A 22,903-nucleotide genomic window follows, 5' to 3' on the forward strand; every position below is an offset into this window, starting at 1 on the left:
TGGCCGAGGTCTCCAGCTGGACTCAAACCCGGGACGTTGTGACTACATGGTCAGCATCTTAAACCTCCATGTCCACCTATACACACCCCTTCATTTTCATGTCTAATCCCAGCAGCTCTTAATATGTGGACTCCAGCGACCACTCCCTGTCACTGTAGATGTAATACCTCAAATTTACCACAGGATGAGGCTAACGACCAAGGAAACCTGATCCCTTACGTGATCCTTGTGCTGGTTTTACGTTTGACTGAGACACCACACAACCATTTGAAAAGTTTATTTCTACCATACACAAACTGTACAACACAGCGCATATCTGTTTATTATGAAATAGTAAAAGTAATAGGAAGTTTCAATTTACAAACTACTTCAACTGAAAAAAGCATTACATTTTAATGTAAAAGAAAAGAAAATACAATACAATTTCATATCATACTAATATCGTTCCACAAAAAAGCATTTCACATTACAAAACATCAAATACTAACAGGGAAAAAATAAATATTATTCACAAAACTTCCTGAGCAAACAATGTGTGGTATAGGAATTAAATATATGAAATTATAAATAAAGGATTGTTAGGTTTAAAGAATGTGATTCAAATTTTTTAAAAGGTTAAAATTCTTTCAAACATCTTGAGTATTTGGATAAAGTAGGGTCCTATTTTTCTGTAAATTTGGCTCTTTTGCTGTTACTTTTTTTTTTTTTACTCAAAATGTCCTAAGCTACATGTGTGTGACGTCTTTTTGCAGAATCTATATTGCTCAAATGAATTAGTGTGTCATTTGGGGGGTTTTTGGGAGTAGCTCCACATAAAAATTGAGACGTGTATATTACACTAATGCAACTACAGTGTCCCATTTCCCTCTTTTATTTGAAGTCAAGGGCAGTGTGGTGAACTAAAAATACAAAATAACTGAAAATACAAAAGTGCAATTGATGCAAACAAACAACTGATTAGCCAACAACTATCATTTGTCTATGTTTTCATTTCTTTTTTGAATTTTTTTTTTTTTTGCATTTCATGATTGAAACTGAAATGCGAGTTGTAGTGGTAGTCAGCTCGGTTCTGAAATAGCTACTATTCAAATCTGCCCCAAGCGTTACAAGAATATTCAAACTGTAAGACTGGTTGAAATGTTAAGGCTTGTAAGCACTTTAAAAGAAAACAGGAGTAGATGTTTGTTTTTTTTAAATTCACTCCCTCCTTTTTTTTCCTCCTCTCTCCATGCTAGCAAAAGTTAAAATTAACACCAGACTTTTAAATCTCAGCCGTGATATTTCAAAACCTGACTCTGAGATTACAGCTACTGAGACAACGGTATTTAAACAGTCATCAGGAACGTTTCCGCCTATGAAAATAATTGTACTGTATAATAAATTAGACACCATCCACATAATACTGTCCTACCACAAAACATAGTACTCGTATATTTTTATGGATTCATATACATTTAGGCACATACTATATGCACACTCCAACGTGTGTGCACAAAAGGCAGTTTAATATCTATATTTTAAAAAAAAGACATCTTGACAAAGTGGATTTTTGATTTTTGTCGCACTCTTCTTGCGGCACGCTATGCAAAGCGCAATCTGACATTCAGTTCACCGAATGATGTTGCATTTTTGCTCATTGTCACCTCCTGGTTGCATTCAGCTGCTATTGGTTAAAAAGGTACAGTACAGTGGCATTGCATTTATTATTATTATTATTATTATTATTATTTTTTATCTCAGTGTTCACTTTGTCTTACCATACATTCAGTTTCCAATAAACAAAGCAAAAGCAATGCTTCAAAATATTGATGCTTATTAGTTTTGGTAGGTTTTGACTTTGAAGGGAGATCCAACTTTATAGTTTAATAATAATAATATACGTTTTTCAACACTAGATGGCGAAAGTAGGCCATGAAATTGGAATGTGCTTCCATGTAATTTACAATGTGCAGAAACAGAAACAGATTTCTCCAATATTAAGCATTTACAATTCTAGAAATAAATAAAAATCGAGGAAATAAATACACTGATGAACAAATATAATAATAAATAGCGATAATATAAGAATGACATGAACACATACAGATTAAAATCAAGCAAACCATACAAAATAATTAAGTGCAAGAGGGGTAGAAATCTCACCAGGATAAACATATCAAGTGAATGCAGAAACAGTAAAAGCATTACAAATCTGGCTGGTAATTTTCTCAGTGCAGTGTGTTTACCGGGAAATGCCAAGCACATTTCCAAAAGCCTTGTCTTATACATGCAGCCAAGCCAGCAATCTTCAGTAAAATAGAGCTATCTAGTGCCATTATCCTAAGTCAAAGAAACCTCTTGGTAGCTCTACAGCTTAAACATGGATGCCCTTAATAGCCTGTTTGATATTATCCAAGAGGGCCTTGCACTCTGGGGAGTATTCATGCTCCGAGTTGTTGTACATATCAGTTAATGTGTTCACATAGGCTTCAAAATTATGCTCACTGATGGGTCCCTGCAACAAAAACATGTTTGACTATTAGTGAAAACAGCACAGCAGAAATGACAATTTATAGAAAATGAGATTTGTTCCAGGACAGGTTAGATATAATGAGTTGTGGTGGAGTCTGTGGTCAAGGCTTACTGTACCATTTGAGGCAGCTGAATGTCTGTTAGACTGTTAATGAGAGCTTGGCTAAGGCGAGCGAGCTCCTTCAGAAGGCTGTCGTTGTGCTGTTCGATCATCTTGTTCTCCTCTTCAATTGTCTTCAGGTTACATTCCATAGACGATATCTGCTTTCGGGTACAAAAACAGAAAAAGAAACTTATCAAATTTAGTGAGCAAAGATCTGAAATGTTTATCTGTACAATGAACTTGTCGGAGTGGATATATACCTGGGTTTGAAGTTGCATCATATCTGCTTCTATTTTCATGTTCGATTCGTTCAGTTCATTAATTTCATGATCCAAATGTTGAATATCTTCTTTATTTTCAACACCTGAGTGGAAGCATATCATCAAATTTATCATGTTCAAACTGAAAATATTGATGCCAAGGTACATGTAACTGCAAAGTGCATGAGTATTTCCATACCACACAGCATGTCAGAGTAGCTTACCACTGCTGGCTTTTAGTTTGATAGTCATCTCTTCTTCTGAGTGCTTTTTCTTGATACTCTGTGCGTTCAGCGGGCAACCTGACAAGCTGGTTCAGCAGGTCAGAGGTGACAATTTCAAAATGAGAGAATATCACAGAACTGACAAACTTTAACAGTAATAGAGACTGAATGGGAGTAAACGGGCCATTGTAAGAATGCAACATGTCGACCAGCAGTATTGTTTAGAGATAAAATGGAGGACAGGCGACCTCACCTTCTGTGAGTGGCAAACACATTATTGGCATGTCCAAGGCCGTTGCAGCCAGGCAAAGGACAATGGGGCAGTTCCTGTTTATTGGCCTTCCAGGCAAAGGGCAGCCCATTGATGGACGACTCCTTCTGTCTTTTGGCAGCAAGTGGACAACTGCCTGCACTGCGATGGGATGTGTATTTTCCCGATATATGGCCCTGTCCGTCACACCCGATTACTGGACACCTACCAGAGAAACAAACAAAGACAAGTGCATGTTGTAAACCTGCAAACAGTGCTGAGTCACACACGGAAAATGTGCGTAACTTCCATTTAATAACATTTATATAAAACAGAGATATTTAACTGCTCGAAAAATAACAGCCGCATTATTAAAAAACTTATCTTTCAATAACTGGACCGGAAGATTTGTTAACCATTAAGTTGATTAATCCAGCCAAATGCTGATTAAAAATAAAGTCGCCAAAACTAGAAATAATCGCATTAACTATAAGTTACTAATCCACTAAAACTTGAGTTTAAACGAGCGAACCCTGTGTTCATTGCATACATTTTGAGGTTGCTGATATTTGTGCTTGAAAACAAATGCACAACTCGCACCGAATGTCATTAAGAGTTTGTCAGCTGGAATTCACGCCTGTTTTCTGCAGGTCAGTAATGGAGTGACATGAATTACGGATAATTGTCATGTATCCCCCTCATGCGAAAGAATGTAATTTGGAGGTGGCCAACCCTTTCCTTTATTGATAAAGGTGAAAGGTCACCTGAGATGATACAAATGGCACACATGCTGCAGAGTGCTGCTGCAAAAAGCCTGTTTCAGCATTTTGTTACTCCACAGCACAGCAGCACTTAGAGGACAAAACAACACCAGTCCCATTACTTACAACTACCACAGGTAGGTAGCTTGATGCAAGGCACCAGGACAATGGAGGCATGCCATATGGCCCACTATTTACAATAATCTAGGGACATTTGCTACCCTCCCCCTTTCTCTCCCTTTCTCTCTTAATGTGTATGAGATCTATTCCAGTCTAATTCCTAAGCTTGTGCCCTTGCATTAGTAATTAAAAAGGAAAAAAAAATCTATGTCCAGATGTATAAGTAAACAAAGGCTCATATATCTGACTTTGGATTTAAACTGCAAATCAATTACATTATTTTTTTTCCAATAACACTTTCACAGACAGAATGATTAAGCTGCAAATGAGTGCAATGCCATCGGAGCGGGCAATTCAACATTTTCTTAATATACTATAATTACAAAGAAAGCACTCAGTGAGGAGTAATAAGCCAGATATTCCATTCAGAAAATAGGAAAAATACATAACCCTGAAAAAATCCCACAAAAACACGCTGCTAATCCTTAGAAAATAATTCACTAATGTTACGGCAAGAGAAGTATTATTTTCTTTGTTTAACTTAATGGCCTCCAGGTATAATGCCCCGGGCACAAAGCATGACGCATTTTCACAATGTTTTCTTGTTTTATTTTTGAAACAAAAAAACATGACAGCATGGGTTGAGGAAAAAAAAAACCTCTTACTTAAGCTCTTGCTCATCTTTGTCATCCTTGTTTGGTGTGAGTTTCAAACCTCCCTTTCTGGCACGTGGACACCCTGACAAGCTACAAATGATTGGGGACAGTATGGGTTAACATGAAGGAAATATATGTAAGAGTGAAAATAAAAGCTAAGTCGTAACAGGCTGCTCTGAGGTTTATGGAGATTCAACTGCACACGGCTGAGCAAATCTAAATCTATAAATCTAAATACATGAATGTTTAATCATTGAAGAAGTTGTACTCTGCATTAGCACACACAGTAGCAACCTCTTCTTTTGTTGCTAAGCTAAAATGGGATTCAATTTGGGTTTTAAATGATAAACGAATGCTTAGATAGATGGATAAGACAGATAAAAAGGCAGCCAAATATATCAATAAACACAAGAATTCAAAAAGTGCAGCATGTTTGCAGCATAAAGTGAGACTTTCACCATCTGTTTGAATGTCATGCATCTGACAAATGTATTTCAAGCTCAGTTGCGATGATTTTTCTCTGCTACCTTCTGTGCGAAGCATAGTTCCCAGTCACATGTCCAGATCCATCACAACCAGGTGTTGGGCACCTGCAGGTTGAGAGACACAGAGACCAGGTGCTTTTTACAGCAAAAGACTGCGAGCGGAGCAGTGGATTCATGCTAATATGCAGAAATGTAGTACAAATACCAAACAACTTCACGTGGAGTACACAGAAATCATGCATAATGTGTAGTAGAAAGGAAAGGAATGGAAAGGGAAATAAAGGAAATGAAAGGAAAAGGAAATCATTGACCCAGGCTGAGGCAAAAACAAGCTGCCTAGTTCAATGTGAAAAATCCTTTAGCAACAATAACAGTTTTCAAAACACATACTTTAGTTCCTGAGAGTTGGCTGCCATCAGTGATTTGAGTGTTTTGTCAGCCAGGGGACATCCAGACACACTGGAGAGGATAAAGAGCTAACAGTCATTTTAATGCACTCTTTGATCACAGCTGAATTGAATAATCTTAATACAATGTTTTAATGCATATTTATACAAATGTATTTGAAAACACAATTCCGCTTCCTCTTCATCAGAAAGCTTTTACATGTCAACGTGTTTTCTTAAAAATGACATAAAATGATATAAAAATCTACAAGCTACTTGACAAGTTGTCAACTGTAATAATCAGCATAATTAAAGAATAAGGACTGTTTCCCGTGTCTATGTATCTGCTAGCTGGTGCTAATGAGAGTGTAATTAATTACAGTACCTCCGATGTGATGCATAATTCCCCGTCACGTGGCCGCTGCCGTCACAGCCTGGGGTCGGACAGCTGCAGGAGAACACAAAGCATTTAATGCACAGATTACTCCACTTCCCACAGACTGTGCCAAGCTTGAACTGAGTCTTTCTTTTACACTGACAACCTTTTCATGGACGTTAACGAGAAAAAAAAAGAGTTAGTACAGCGGGAAGTTTAGTAAAGAAATTATTATTTTTTTGCTTAAAATTCAGTTTCAGAATGTCTCTGAATGTCACTGAGGGGATGCTGTGCTGCGGAAACTATAGGATCCTACTTTTCTCGTGGTGAGATTCTCAAGAGGAGACCCAGCAGAGCATGCACTCTAACTACAAGAGTCAAGAGTTGTAAGCTTGTACAGGACATACAGGGAGAAAACTCACTTTCAAATAGATATATTTCTGCTCCGCATGAACCTGCAGACATACCGGTTACAATGATAGGCAACACGGTGAGTTTCAGTGTGTTTGGACTCACTTATATCAAACTGTCCTTTTTAAACAAAGCCACAGTTTGGCGTTACACTTTTTACTGTTGATACTGACCATCTGCCAACCCTAAAAGGGAAGCTCACGTTATACATAATGGACTTGAGATGCCTTGAGATGTTTCATTCTTTCATGCAACATACCTCAAAAGCTCTTTCTTTGTGTCTCGTAATAGCAGTTTGGCTTTGGAACTCATCATGCTGCCGTCTCCTTGATAGTGTTGATCCTCTAAGGAGACATGATCATAATCCTCCTGTGGAGAAAGAAAAAGTGAAAACGTGACCTGATCTGTCCAAAATATCAAACCTGACCACAATCTGCAATGACCTAAAAGTGAATAATTAATGAAAATCCCTGTATAATACTCTTAAAACACAAGCCCTGAGGGCTAGAATGCAAAGCAAAGAGATTATGCTTAAGGATACTTATACTGTAGTAAACCATACATCCATTTAAAGTCACACTTAATCCACATAGTATTTATGACGTATGGATTTCCTTTTCATTTTTTTCAAGAATTTGCAGTCACCAGATGTTGTGTATGATCTAAAAGCAGGTCAAATGTGATAACCCCTGATATCAACTACAAATGAATACCACCTGTGAAATAAAGAAAAGGAAACCTTTAAAGCCCAGATTAAGATTCATTCAGGCCCCTGGGCAAGAATGAAGTGTGGAGACCAGATTAGCTCCAGTCTGCAGTGTAAAAATATTGAATATATTTTATAGTTTTTAAAGATATGACTGGAAAAGCTGCAGCTTTTTCTTTGAAAATGTCACCAAAAATGTCTTTAACAAGTACGTAACAAGTATGTCACTAGCGAGGCCATAGCCGACATCGAGGGTGGCTGTATTTTGTTCTGGACATTTGGGAATCATAGCAATTTTAGACTCAATTTGATAACTTTGACTACACATTTACAGAATAAATTTGACTATTTTATGACACATTTCAGGCCAGCATAGTAAATGAATAAAAAGTAAACTCAGTATTTCTTTATTTTTGACAGCATTCACACCATCATGTTGGGAAATGAAATGGTGACACTTAATTTAAGGTCAATAAATTTCTAAAAATTCCATACAAACTTTCTTTAATATGTAATCTGGTAACAATCAAAGGTATTATAGCAGAAAGTGTTCTGAGATTGTTGTGTTTGTTTCGGAGGAAACTTGCAGCAAATAAATTTGCACATCTAAATTGAATAAATACAATATGAGCCTTTGCCCTCATGATCCCCTTATTTTCCATCATGTCTCTTTTACTTTTAGTCTGTCACTGTGCTGCTCAATCTCATCGTTTTATTTGTATAACTGTTTGATGGCCAGATAACACACCAGATGCTGTACAAATCTACACCATCCACATTTCCCATGCACTTCATGCATCTTTTCATTTTTAGCTTAAGTTCAAAGTCTCAGTCACTCTGTGTGTGTGTGTGTGTATGTTTTTTTACATTATTACATTATTATTATTATTATTATTTTTACCTCTGTGTCCTGTAAAACGTGTGCTTTGCTGAAGTTGACAGGGATGGGGTTCTCCCAGCTGTCTCTGTCACACAGCGGTTGGTAGAAGGTGGGGCTGATGAGCACGCTCCCGCCTTTGGCCATGTTGTTGGACTCACAGGGGGACAGCGGGTCGTCTAAAGGTGCTTTTGTCTGGGCTTTCACATTTTCCTTGCACTTCTTCATACTCAGGTCCAGGGTGCCATTTTCATCCACCTCTATGAGCATGTCCTAAAGGCGAAGGAGTTTAATCCCCAACATTTAATCAATTAATACATGTTGTATAGCATGTTGAAGTAGGTGACAATAAATAAATTCTGATCACATATCATTGCATTGCGTGCTAACATGAACTCAAATGAATCAGGGGATAAAAATAGGCACCTATTTTCTAATTACACTAGAAGGAATGTAAATAAAACAGTACTATGTCTCATTAATATGACAGCAGCGATATGGTAAACTTGAAGCCAACAACATTTCTCTGTAAATATGAGAAATGACTTGAAACGCAGAGCAAACAAACAATGTTATTTAAATAATACATACAGTGGTTATCTCACACCAGACAAAGTACCAAACTAAGCCAGCGTTAATTCTGCTGAACACAAAAAAAAAATAATCAGTGGTGTGTAGTTTTTCAGTGACAGCTGTGTCATCTGTTTTCTAGGACACACAACCAAGATGGCAGCTGGGGGGGGTGAGGGGGTTGCTGGTTTTAGGTCATCATTATTATAGCAAAAATTAAAAAGCTTAATGTGGCATAAGTTTCCCCGCTGACAGATGTGTTTGTCGTTGCTGTGCTGAAACGCTATAGCATGATGACTTATGGCTGTTTTATGGTATTAAAAGTTTTACCTCATTAAATGCTGAAATCCTTTTCCATAAATGAAACCAATTATTCAACGCATATGTTTCATTAAATCCTATACATCATTATTTTTTGCAACAAAGGGGAGCTTTTCAAATTAATTAAAGGGGATAATTTACACGAACATTGGATGTGGTTGTCCACTTTAATTATCCAGCCATTTCATGATGTGTGTACCTAATCAAAATAACACCAGTGGAAAACTAAAGGATGTGCAAGACGTTTTGTGATTTATTTATATTTCATATATTTTTTTTATTTTTTTTTTGCAGAAACTAAAAGCTAAAACTCTGGATTTCATTCTTTTTTTGCTATTATTGATTAATTATGCCATTTAAGTGTGTCACTTTGTTAAATAAGTAAAATCAGCTTGTATTCACGCTTTAAAGGCCAACTATTTGGCGTGTGTGATATTCCAACGTGTTATATACATATGCAGATAAGTTAAAGCATCCGACGACATATAACACTCTAAATATGGCCCCTTTTTTTCAGACCTGAAAGCTGTTCTTTATTTTGTACGTCTCTCCAAGACAACTAGGCTGTAAATGAGAACAGATGATTAACTTGCTAACACTGTTTTATTCATTCAGTGGGCTGGTACCTGGTACAAGGCCACATTCTCAGCTCAACAAGCTGGGAGACAAGGATCTGTGCTGTGTAGGTGTGGAAACCTTGAATCATCTACAGTACAGTGTGCACGTATGTAACCCACAGAATGTGATCAATATTAATCATGAAGTGAGTTTGGAAAAAGCCGAACACAATGCCGCGTTGGAGATAATGACAGCAGTGGAGATTTTGAATCTGCACACATTTCCAAGAGGAGTTTGGATTTTGTGCGAATTAAACTTTTCAGATGTTAACTCCTTTAGCTGATTGGCTTAATCCGTTAAAATGCTTTTAAAGACTATCTGATGTAGACACACAGCCTATGCTGGATCATATAACTAAGCAAAATATCCTCTGCCATCTGCAGCGGGCAAGATGCAGTTTCAGACAACCAGTTCAGGGTTTTTACATGCCAGCTGATGTCGAACAAAATACACTACCACATGTTTTATAGAAAAAATATGTGAGTAGTTATAATTGGGAAAGACGGCTGATTGTATTTCTTCTTTTGATGTGATTACACAAATTTTCAATTGTGTACATTAAAGCTTTATGGAGTGGAAACCTCCTTGTTTTTCTGCCACCAGCGCGCCAAGCTCCCTTTGCCAAATTCTGGCTTTTGATGTCTTTCCCTTTTTATACACAAATCAGAGTTCCTTTAAAATGACCACATTAAATACCTTTCCAAGTGGTCTAATTTGATTACCTTTGTGGAGGTTGCCAAGGGCCGGCCGGCGACAGCCTCCATGTTCTTCCGGTAGCGAGTGGAGAGGTTAAGGATGGCGGCGGTCGCTGCTGCGGCTTGGAGACCATCTTCTTTTTTGAATTGACTCGGCGGGCTGTGCTGACCAGAGGTGGGCAAGCGGCCACCTGGAACACCAAGGAAGCCAGGATACTGCTGAGGTGCTAAAAGACAAATAATTAGCGAATAATTTAGTTACTGAGACACCAGGTGCTCTTCCCAAACTTAACAGCACATAGAAAACAAGTGGGAAGTTGAAATTTGTTGGTTTTGGCTACAACTACTGATATAAAAAGATAAGTGCATTCCTTAAAATGTCATGAAAAGGACATTTACGCGTAGATCTCTGATTGTTGCGGACTACTATTCATTCTGTGACTGAGACAAAGGCTCCATGTGACAAAATAATTAATTCACCTTCAACACAATGGGAGCTTACAAATTACTTATTTGCGTCAAATAAGAACTTACAATCAGGGAACTGTGACATTTCCTGGTCCTGGTTGGACCCCATCAGAGGCTGTTTGCCGAAGACCTGTGCATCAAAGCTGGCGTAATCAAAGTGGATTCTGCTGTACTTGTCCATGTCTTTTGTGAGGCTCGTTTGCAAGGCTGCTACTGGATGAGAGAGCCTGTAGTTCAACTGGTTCATCTCAAACTTCTTTATCAAACCGATGGCTCTACAAGGACGCAAAGTGAAAAAACAAGGACAATTTTATTGTGCAAAACTTGTGAAATAACAAGTGCCCAATAAGCTCATATTAAGCAGTCAAGTATAGACATTGTTTTAAACCATTTGGGGATGCCAGTGCTTTTGTACACATAGAGTCTGGGATCTGATGTGTGTTGTAGATCCACAGCCAGGTTGCCAGACTAATTAATATAGTAGGAGTGGGCATGCTGCCCATGATATATCCACAGGGAACAAAGAGTTCTGCTCTTTTATCATCTCTAATAGAGAGGAACTCACAGGACCAGCAACCATTGCTTATGTCTGCTTGGAAAGCTCGAAATAGACTGTGCGTTCTGCTGGGATCAGTGAATAAAAATATCCCACACTCTACTCAACAATAATAGTGTTTATCACTTTTTTGCATAACCTCAGTTATGCTTTTACAACTTCAGTCCACTACAGAGCTGAATGTGATTTCTGGATGCTTGTTGTAATTATTTTCCTGCACATGTGACCATGCTGAGAGCGGTGAAAGAACTCAATGTTATCTGGCAGTAATACCTCGGTGAGCGGTCAGGTGTTTGTCTGCATTTCAGGCTCTCGTCCTGAGGTTTGGAGACTTTCACTGCAGCAGCAATGGGGCAGCCTGAGAGACTGGTTGGGGAGGAAATCAAACACATTAGCCTAATACTGTAACTCATCTATGAACAGGGTACAGATTTCTAATGGCTTTCTCTTGTGGACGAACCTCCGGTGGGTGCTACGGTTGCTGTTGACATGGCCTCTTCCTGTGCACCCAGGTGTAGGGCACTTGAGGACGTTCTCATGCATTGCCAGGACTGAAGGGACAAGCACAAAGAAAGGAGATAAGCTCAGATAAAAAAAAATTAAAAAAAACAAAACCAACAAAGAAAATACATAATTCGACATGTAAGACATAATCAAGCTGAAAGATTATAAGATGGTAAACAAACATATGTACAGAGCATTTTGTAAATAAAACAAATACATCTTAAACATCTTAATACATTAAATGGTGATTTATGTGACTGGTTGGTGCATTAGCGCCTATAGAGCAAAGATCCTACAGAGACAGAAACAAGAGAGAAAAAAAAAGCAAAAGGCTTTCTCATTGTGAGGAATGCTGTAATGTGGCTAAAATGTAAATAGCTTAGTGCAAAAAGGAGCGTAACAAGACAGCTGATTATATTCTTCAAAACAAACGCGTCGTTAAAGGTCTGCTCTGTATCCTTAGAAACTTCTTCTTTGCACATATTCTCCAATTAGTTTGTTGGAGTTGTCTATTTATTTTTGAATGCTGCGTTAGCTAGCCCTTTGATTTGCAAATACTGCCTCCAGTCTAAGAGCATGCGCTTTTTTGAAAAAGTTAATTACTTTTTCTGTTCCTTTTGTAACATTACTGTTTAATGTTGAATGTTTGTTGAGTTATATTGAAATGACTTAACAATCGCCAATGTGAGGAAGAAAAAAAGAATTCACACATTACAACACATTACGAGAGAGAGAGAGAGAGAGAGAGAGAGAGAGAGAGAGAAGAAATCCTTTAAATTTATTTGAAAAGTTTTGTGGACATCTTTGAATTGAACTAAACGTATAAGCGGGTCTTTCTTGTCTTTGGGTCCGTGCTAAGAGGATTTCAATTACTGTGACTGATTGTAAATCCCAAAACCGACATTTTTTTTAGTATAAATCATGTATACACAGAACTGCTTGTGCGACTTACTCTCTGGAGGAACTCGGACTTTGTGAGGACACCCAGACAAACTCCTGTGATGTGGGTACAGGCCGGTCACATGACCAGTGCCATCACAGCCAGGAGTTGGACACTTGACATCCTTTTTATCTGTACGTGGAGAATCTGTGGACATGATCAAACAAGATTTCACAATACATAAATATTACACAAATCACTGTGCTGCTGCATAAACCCACCAAAGCCCCTCAGTCTTCTAGGAAGAAATGTAGAAATAAGTGAAACATACTTACAATGCACTTGCACTTTCCTGTATACGTATCGTACATAAGTCAACAGATTGAAATATCACGCAAAGCTAGACACTTTTTTTTTTACAAAATGCATCTATTAATCTGTCATTTTAGTTAAGGCTGCAGTTCAACACAGAGCATTCACTTCTTAATGCCCATCCATCGAAAGATTACATCTAGGATTATACATTTAGCTGCAGTCATTTGAAGAATCAGAGGGAAACATGAGAGGTACTTTAGGAGGATTTAAGACTTATGGTCATGGTTAAATATCCAGTTGATTCCTATCAAAATCCAATATTCTGAGTAGTAGCAATTCCATCAGAAAATTTTGTTCTTCTTTATTTTAGTCTGTTTATTTATTACTTCACTTGTTGCCAAAATGTTTTTAGTACTTAAGAGGATTTCCACCCTCTGATTTCCCCCCCCTGTGCATGCTTCTTTTATTCCTTTTAATGTTTTTTTAAGCGCCCAATCATCCAAATCACAAGTGGTCTATCTGATTTACTCAGGATGAAGGTTGTTCCCATAAGGTTGACTTTTCTTAAGACAGTGTTTATCTTCAGATCAGATTAATTTACATCTGTAGTTACCTTTTCCTCCGTGATAGCTGAGTCTGCTCTCCATGTCCATCATCCTGTGGTGCCGCCTCTCATTGGTCATCTGCTCCATGAGGAACCGGTCCATCTCCCTGTAGGCATGGTGTAGGACCTGTCTTTGCTCTGTCTGCAGAGCTATGGCCTGCTCCAACAGGCTGAGGTTCACCCTCCCTCTGTTCATCTCCAGGCCTGCCTCATGGAGGCCCAGAGCCCAGCCGTCCAGTCGAGGTGGCCTCTCTGCCTCCGCCTCCCCCTCACTGTCCTCATCTGTGGGGAGCGGCCTGTATCTTAGAGCCTCAGCCTGCAAAATACTCGCTCTGCCCATCAGACCAGCTAATTCATGATGAGGCTCTTCTTTCATGTGGCCGTTCCTGCCTGAAAGGTCTCCAGAGGCTCTGGAGGGACTGCAGCCTGAGCCGTTCACCTTGGCGGACAGAGACAGAGGCTCCCACTCATCCTCCCTCATGTCTTCGTATGGACTCTGTGGTGATGATGTACCGCTCATCCTGTCTTGACTTTGGTCTTCTTCTTCATTAGTACGGGGCTCCTCATCTTCCTCATCCACCTGGCGTTCAGATGTGTCCGGCTCGCGCTGCGGAGAGCCATCAGATGCACCTTCCGACCATCCGAGACCATCAATGGACTTTGCCGCCGCGTCACGGCAACTATTTTTATTGGCAATTCCATTGATTGCTCCTACGTGTCCATCTAAAAAAACAAGAAAACACTCAGTACAATTTTATGTGTTTTCAAGACTTGACAGACCAAACATGTTGGTTTGTGACCCCTCAGTCACATACAGGATAAGAATTGTATGTCCTCCATAATCTCAATAAATCCTTTAAAGGTTTTAGATTTTGTGTTACTTTTCAATAAATAATATCTTGAGAAAAACATGTTTTTTTTATAACCTTCTGGAGGATTAATAAGAACACATGTTGCAATAGAAATGAAAATCACAATGTTGCAAGATTTCTAAGCAATTCAAGTATATTTTAGATAACATACATGATGCTTCTTTCGGCTAGTTGTACATGGAACCTAGAGATGAGAAACACAATTGTTTTCTTCTTCCTCTGTTTGAAGCAATTGGAGCAACAACCCAATGTAGATTTGGGACAAGATTATGTAGGGATTTACCATGTGGAGGACAGTGAACATCAGTTTTTAATTAGTTATGTGTATTTTTAAGTGCAAGCTAAGCAGCAACATGTCGATTTAAAAATACAAAACTGTTGTTTTCTAGCGATGGGAACAAGGAAAGTGAAAAGGATTCCTGAAAAGACAGATGGAGGAAACCACAAACATGAAGATAAAAGAGAGAAATCTCTGTGAACTGCCGCTGTCTGTGTGGCAGAACGTGGTTTAGGAGAAGCCAACCATACACCTAAGTCAAAAAACGGACAATAATTTTTGTTACAAAAAAAAAACAGCTAACAGTGCCCACAGAAATAAGTGGCAAGTTTAGTGAACATGACCCAAAATAGTTAAAAAAAAAGATACATTTTGATTGAATTTTCATTAGTTATTCGCCTTCAGTTTCTTAAGAAAAACAAACTCAAATATGAAATAAAAACCAGAGATGCCAAGGTATTAACAGTAACTATGATTTTAAAAGTAACTTGTCTATCCGTGTGCATAAAACAGGATGTATTTTAATGTTTAAAAGAAGAAAATGAGTTTGACATTTTTTGTCCTTCTCCTTTTGACATATCCTCAATAACCACATAGCCTATTATTTTAGTGTAAAAATATAAACACCTCATACTAGGCGCAACAGGAAAATATTGGTAGATCTAGATTTAATTTAATGCTTTATAAAGTTAGAGAGGATGGAGAGCTCCTCTTATAATGTATTTATTTTTGAAGATGACTCAATAATTTCATGGCTTTGAGTTTTTAAAATCTTTGAGGGTGTGATAAGATACCAAACATGACAAATGTAGCACCATTACTGCAGATTAATAAAATATATATGCATGTCTTCTTAGATTTTGCACTAATTTCATATAATCTCTTTTCTCCAGCTTATTTGGCTGAATGCTCTCTATGATTTAATTTGCATTGACCCCATGCCATCTATCTTTTAGCATAAATCCAGAAATCCCGGTCACATGTACAGAAAGCCACAAGATTGTGGGAAGCGTTACACACTGAAAGTCTGATCAGGAACAGACAAAGAGGGTTAGGGTTATCCCTCAAAATGCATGTGAAACAACACTTTATTAACACCACTGATTATATTAAGTCATGGTCAGTGATTAACAATGGAAAGCTATCATCTGGATTGATTCAACAAAATCTCTCTTTATCCTCCAAAACCATTCAAACTTATGCTCGATTAAGGCTCTTTGGACTGGGAGGGTGCTTACTTTCAGTAGGATGGACTGTGGGCCTATATCCTCTTAAGTGGCTAGACATCAGAGACCAAACCGAAAGTAGGATTCAATAGGTTGAGAAGATATATAGAGATGGATTGTGAGAATCAGATCACTCTCTGTTGAGGATGATACAGGCATTATCAAACAACTACTACTTATCAATGGGAGCAGCACAAAAACTAAATCCTCACTAAAAGAGCTTTAACATAAATTATGTGGCATTAATAGAAAGACAAACTGTTTTTGTAAATATATGATTTTGTACATTATTAAAACAGAGTGGCATTTGACATGTTTGGTTTCATGTGCATTTTCCTATCAGGCAGCATCACAATGTGTTACTATCAGTTCCTGCTGTCAAAAATATTTCACAAGAGGTGTCTAAAGACAAATTAAAGCCACGTATGTAACATTTTTTGTATTTACATTTATAAGGCAAGCAACAAGGGTTTTGTTTTTCATCCAGATGGACTCCCCGGCCTGACACAGCCGCATACACTCAGACAAGCACACAGACGTACACACACACACACACACATAGAAGCACAGAGACACAGAAGTGCAGTGAAAAAAGGAAAGAGATGGAGGAAAAAAACTTGGATCCCTCCGGTGGTTTGTGTGTTGGAACAGGTGAACAGTTTGTACTCCAGAATAGCCATTACCAGCACTCTGCAGCAGGGCTGTAGTTGGCTGGAGTTGAACGCAGTGTGGCTCGACCAAACGAGAGGCTTATTTTTCTCCCTTTTTGTTAAAATGCAGATATGACCAGCTTCCCACTGCAAAAATTCTTAATGCCTCCAGTCCACTTTTCCAATTTTTGTTTTTCTACAGAAAATAGCCCCCAAATCTGACAATAACAGCAAAATATGTTAGGAAATTGTTTATCAATATCCGCGTTCATTTGACACTCTTCAGGCATTTTTTGTTCTGGCAGGATTTTGTTTTGTTTTAAAGCTAGTCCACTGGATATCAGGTTCAAATAAGGAAAATATACAGCAATCAATCAATGTTGGATGATAAAAAATAAAAGGTATCTAGAATACACACCAACAAAAGCAAAAACTGATGATGCACAGTGAATTACTTAGATAATTGTAATGTAATATGAGCCCAGGAAACAAATAAATTCCATTTCCAATGAATCCACACAATTCAGTGAGCTACTCTCCTGGTCCATTTAACTACACACATGTGTACTATAATGAGCTGTAGACATTATGCCTAATTATGTATTAGACTGTGTTAGAGGGCCTAACAAAAGCTTTTGAAAGGGACAATTACGTTTGTTGCTTAGTTACATCGTTAAAAATATACCAAATCAGTGCAGATTATAGTGGGCGAGAATGCACATGTAAACCACGGGCATTGTTGCCAAAATGCACAAAATTCAATTCATTAGGAAAAAAGAAAACATTTTCGCTCCTGAGAAGGACAGTGGCATAAGTGAGAATAGGCAATTTTTAACTGATGTTGATGAAATGTTCCTGTGTTTTAGTGAAGTCTTTTTAAAAATAAACAAGAAGAACTTTAGAACATCAGCCAAGAAATGCTGATGCCTCATTCGTTTCTCATAATGGGCAGCTTCAATAAAAATTCAGCTTAAAAGCGTGGAAGAAGTTTAATTTAAATCAAGTGCATTGGTGCACTCCCCCACTCGGTTTTTCATTCTATGGATTCAATGGGTTTGGACTGGCTATTGAAAGAGGACAGATGAGGGGTCTGAAATCTGGCCTCATCAAAAGAGGCTTGAGCCACGCCAGAAATATCATGGCAGATCAGCTGTCAAAACTTCAATTTGTGGACGTGAGACACAACTAATGTGGACCCAGCAGTGTAGTCTTTCACTTCCACTGCACAATGACTGCGGCTGCTGGCTGATGGCAGAGGGAGGGAAATATGAATGCAACAGATGGGATTTTAAAATTCAGCGTCAATTGTTCATCAAAACAGACAAAACAACAGGACATCTGTTTACCTGCTGGAGTGTCAATGTTCCTCAGCTCTTCTTTGTCCTGTGGCGGTGCCAGGTCCTCACTCTCCTCTTCACATGCCTCGCTGGGGCTGTAGTGGCGGGGCTTCATCAGCAGGGACTTTCTCTTGTTGACGGGGGCGCCCTGCACCCCTTCCTGTGCACTCCTCTTCCTCGCCATGGACCCATATGGACTGGAGGGAAAGGGGAACGGACAAAAAGCACAGCAGGGTCAACAAAGGCCTCCGTTGGCTCATTTTAAAGATTCAACTATTAAACTGTTAAAACCCTCGTAATGAATCACATCTATGATCTAGGCCGAAAATGTCATTTTTGACATAAAGATGAAAAAGATGAGAAAAGTGTTCATGTCATAAATCTTTACCTGTGAGTCTCAGTGACGCAGTCACCCAGCCCTGTGAGATAAAGGCCAAAAAAAAGAGAACAGAAAGAGATAAAAAGTCGTGTTTACATTTCCAGCACAGCATCTGTCGACATATTCTTCATCAAAGGCTCAAAGCAACTCACTACTTTTAAGCTATTGCTAATGAAATTTTTTACAATGTTCTGTAAATATTTGTTTTGTAGATAATGTTTTAGGGATGACACCACCTGGGCTAATGCTGCTGTGTGCTGCCTTTTACCATAGATTTTATTCTCTTTTACAATACCACCGGGTATAATCAGAATAAGGATGGAGAAGTGGTCTCTTCATTGATCTGAAAAGCTTTTCATTCAGTCTGCTCATTCTCTGGGAGAACAACAGTAGCTCATCCTTTGACACATTGACAACATGATCTAAAAGGGTAAATCAATTTTCCCAGAGGCCTGCCTGAATCTCATTCACAAGTTCTAGCCCTACTCCCATGAAGCACAACCAATAACAACACTTTTCATGAATTTCCCCAGATGTAGTAATAGCTCCAGCGTGAGCAGGCAGGCCTCAGAGGCCCTGAACACTTGCATAATGACATATCCAGTCTAGAGGTTTTCAATCACACAATATATACACACTCCTTAACTAATTTGAGCCAGTGTTCCAATTTAATGAAGTAATTCCCCTCTGAATAATGAAATGGCAGTACAGCGCTCTTCAGACCGGTAAGATAATACATAAAATTGACAGTTATAAAGTTGGATTGTTGAACTGATACCCCTAACCCATGGTGGTAAGTGGAATATGTGTGTGCGTGCATGAGCGTTTGGTTAAAAGCAAAAACTGAAAACTGTACTCACCTGTGCTACTGTTGCATGTTTTCAGGGTCTGCTCCTCACCCTCAGAATCCATCTGTAAATGAAACATACAGTGTACAGAAAGATGTTAATGCATATAAATGCTCATTTTTATTAATTTCTGTTATTTGAAATGTAAAAAGGCTTGAACGGTGTATGGATTTTTACTGATTTCAGTCACCAGGAGCTAGTGAGCCTTAATATCGTAATTCGCGTGCACAACAGCAACACAAAGAGCTCCTAAAACATCAGTAATATGCAAACACATACAGTATAATGCTTGGAAAAAAAACTTTCAAAGGTGAGTAAAAATGTAATGACACTAAATAATGACATTAAAGTACAGACAGCACCTCACTGTGTGTGTTTAGACAAAAATAGTTGCTAAAATCCATCCACTCTCTCTGGCTGTTGCTTGTGGGTCCCAAATAAAACCTATTAAACATAATTATTCCAGGCTGATGGTGGCGTATAGTGGTCACAGGCCAGTGAAATCTGTGAGTCATAGGATATGCTGTTACTTTTCCCTGGTAATGGGAAACATGACTCCTCTCTCTCGTTTGCTGTTGTGATTGAAGGCACTGACCTGTCATACATTTATAATAGGGGAGCAGGTGTGGCAGTGATGGACCTTAATTTCCTTTAATAAACCTTTTATGTGCCACACTCTTAATGCCACGCCGGGCCCTCAGAGGTCCTGCTCATAATAGGTTCATTACTTTTGATTACTACAGCCTATTGAGACAAACAACTCCCAAACACTATAGATTACATTCTGTAAAAATGAATGTACCTCATTAGTTTGTAACACTTTTCCACACAGGCATGCTTCAACATTTTGTATAAATTTGTTGTTCTGAAGGCAAAATGTTGCTCTTACATCCTGCAACCTGAGATTGTATCAGTGTACCAAAATATCACCAGTGAGTCGCACACATTTATTACCAAGGGTGTGTTTTTTTTTTTTCAGAAGTGCCCTTCTCATGTAAATGTAAAGACAGTATTTAATCATTAAACTTGTTCTGCTTTTTTGTATTTTTTTATTTCTCTGGATGAAGTGAGGATAATATGTTTGTTATGATAGCAGCATGCGATAATTTCATTTTAAAAAAGAAACCTTAATGCTACAGGCATCATCTAATAATGTGTGAAACCTCAATTTATAGTCAGTCCTGTGCCTGTCCAACAAGCGAAACACAATTAGGCTGTCTGTATGTCTGACTTAAGCTCAATATATATATTTTTTTACCGTGAGCTACCGTGTCCTGTTTCACACGTTATATAAGTTTGAGCCTGCCAAGCAAACTGAGACCTTCGTTTTGTTAGCACTGCTTTTGAAGTGCGTCACATGTGTATTTCTCACATAATTATGACCAAAGTGATTTTGACAAAGCAGGCTATTGTATATCAAATTCACATAACAAGAAGTGGCAAGTAACAAGACAATGAGGAAGGCCTCCGTAGATGCTCTGGTGTACGAACAGGTAGTCCTGGCATGGCAACAACACGGACAAACATGAGACACTGAGTGTTTGCAAAAGCAGAATAAATAGATACATTCAGGGTCAATTGGGACTTTTTATTTAACATTCACTACAGTTACTTTGCTAAACGTATAATTTGTTTCTTTATACCAGGTGCTTTATATTGTAGATAAATGAAATAATTTGGTCTCAGATATATGAAAGTGCAAAAGTGACTTTATACCTTACTCACTTACTATAAAACATGTCTTTATTGGAGATAAAACACTTAAAATGACCTTATACGTGCATATAGCTACATTATAACGTGTTATAAATCATGTACTAAATATTTATATACTGCTTAGAAATGCTAATTACGGGGACTTGCCAGTGGAATTAAAGAAATGTAAAAAAGTTGTATTGGAGCATAATAACCCATATATAATAACCTGCTGTAACAGTGTAAATAGAGAACACTATTACTGTAATGTCCTTTGAGTGTTTTCAGTGATTTTGTTCAGTTTTTCAGTCATTCTTACCTAAAACTAACGTCATGCTGTGCGTCTTAGAGTGATAAAACAATGAGTGTTTCCTTGGCCTGTTCTCTGGCATTACAACTGGGATAGTCGAAGGGTCACATTTCCAGACATTATTACAGTACTATAAGGCCAGCAAGTACACTGTTAAAGAATGATATCAGTAGTTTTATTACACTTCACATTTTCACTTTTCCCAACACACTGGATTTTATATCATTCATTCAATGTATTTTCCAGCCCACGAAGCTGATCTATTTCCTCATAGTTTAAATCTCACACTCACATGCCTTTGAAACTTAGTTGAGAAGAGGAACTGATCAAAGCGAACATTGCGTCTGCTTTAGTGTTAATCATAGTTCAAAATAAATGTTATGGTCCTTAAAAGCTGAAGGCCTTGTAACAGGTGTGTTTAAATTTCCTGTAATGGTTTCAAAGGAAGTTTTATCAGGCACAGATCCAGCTGAGACAACCTAACAACTAAAGGCAACTATCACTTGAGAAAAAGCTGACTCAGCGATACCTTTTAAAGAGTATATTTTCTGCCAGCCACCCACAGCTCTGCATAAGTAAAAACCAGTCTCAGTTTGTGATCACCGTGGTCAAAGGAGCAGTGACGCTCCTCCATTTAGTGTGCTACTTATCCAAAACACTGTTACACAATCATTTATCCCAAGAGACTTTTTGTCCCTCACAAAAGTTTATTTCCACTTGGTATATAGAACTGACTGTGTCCGATTGTTTACCTTTGATTCTAGTTTTCCGAGCGCTCTGTAGGATAAGATGCCAGATTCACACTGTCCACCCTGGTTGATGCTTTCACACTTGTTGTCTCTCAGGAGGTGATCTTGTAATTCATTATCTATAACAGAAAAAACACCAGACACACACAAATAAAAATCGGTGACTTTTTCTGACATCAATTAAATGTCTCTAAACCATCTTTCTGAAGGTTTCTATAATTTCATTTTCATAATCAAGTGACATGGATGTGAACATGCAGCCAGAAAAAGGTGGAAAGAGCACATTAATACCTCACATGGAATAAGGAACACGGTGCAAATTGATTGCTTGACAGAGATCAAATTGCTTGCTTCTAATTAATACAAAACATCCAAGAGGGAAAACAAGGACGAACACAATGAGTACATTAAGCCTCTTCACTTCACAGATCTTATTATGGAATTATTTATTTCTGTTAGCTTTGGGAAAAAAAAACACATCTTCTTAATTATAGCTCACAGAGCGCTTCCCCAGAAAAACAAAACTGGGGGGAAAAAAGAGGGGTGTGGGGTGTGTGGGGAGGGGATGAGTGTAGGGAGGGGGGTATTCACTCGGTTTCATTAGCATATGAAAAAAGACTCACTACTATTTGAGCTGGTTCGTCATCTGCTGAATCATATTTATGCAGCCCCCCTCCTCATACACACACCCCAAGTCCAACACAAATAATGCTTCTCAGAGGACTGTTTCCCTGCGTCTAGGGCAGATTTCTCAGGGGGAAAGGAGGCAGCCTGATGCTTAGGGTCTATGAGATTTTCTATGTGTTAATCTGGCTGCTAGCTGTCCTTGAGCCCAGCCCATTCCCCCTAACCCCATCTGCTAGCATTCCCACCACAGAGGAGAGAATGGGCTGCAACTGGGGG

General features: G+C 38.4%; 1 protein-coding gene across 1 annotated transcript in view; it reads right to left on the bottom strand.

Annotated features, from left to right (window-relative positions):
- Positions 1–2,353: 2,353 nt before the first annotated feature.
- Positions 2,354–22,903, bottom strand: part of st18 (ST18 C2H2C-type zinc finger transcription factor) — a 38,866-nt gene continuing 18,316 nt past the window's right edge. The window contains exons 3-23 of the mRNA XM_070845351.1: positions 22,004–22,119; positions 19,259–19,310; positions 18,408–18,438; positions 18,029–18,216; positions 13,667–14,380; positions 12,811–12,945; positions 11,815–11,905; positions 11,628–11,720; positions 10,865–11,073; positions 10,358–10,557; positions 8,151–8,399; positions 6,803–6,912; positions 6,142–6,204; positions 5,761–5,829; positions 5,413–5,547; positions 4,895–4,975; positions 3,352–3,573; positions 3,099–3,184; positions 2,875–2,978; positions 2,629–2,775; positions 2,354–2,494 (exon numbers count right to left, since the gene is read on the bottom strand). Of these exons, the coding sequence (XP_070701452.1) occupies positions 2,354–2,494; positions 2,629–2,775; positions 2,875–2,978; positions 3,099–3,184; positions 3,352–3,573; positions 4,895–4,975; positions 5,413–5,547; positions 5,761–5,829; positions 6,142–6,204; positions 6,803–6,912; positions 8,151–8,399; positions 10,358–10,557; positions 10,865–11,073; positions 11,628–11,720; positions 11,815–11,905; positions 12,811–12,945; positions 13,667–14,380; positions 18,029–18,216; positions 18,408–18,438; positions 19,259–19,310; positions 22,004–22,119 (3,236 nt within the window). The remainder of the gene's footprint in view (positions 2,495–2,628; positions 2,776–2,874; positions 2,979–3,098; positions 3,185–3,351; positions 3,574–4,894; positions 4,976–5,412; positions 5,548–5,760; positions 5,830–6,141; positions 6,205–6,802; positions 6,913–8,150; positions 8,400–10,357; positions 10,558–10,864; positions 11,074–11,627; positions 11,721–11,814; positions 11,906–12,810; positions 12,946–13,666; positions 14,381–18,028; positions 18,217–18,407; positions 18,439–19,258; positions 19,311–22,003; positions 22,120–22,903) is intronic.

This window comes from Pempheris klunzingeri, chromosome 15 (assembly GCF_042242105.1).
Source record: "Pempheris klunzingeri isolate RE-2024b chromosome 15, fPemKlu1.hap1, whole genome shotgun sequence".
Lineage (NCBI taxonomy): Eukaryota > Metazoa > Chordata > Actinopteri > Acropomatiformes > Pempheridae > Pempheris > Pempheris klunzingeri.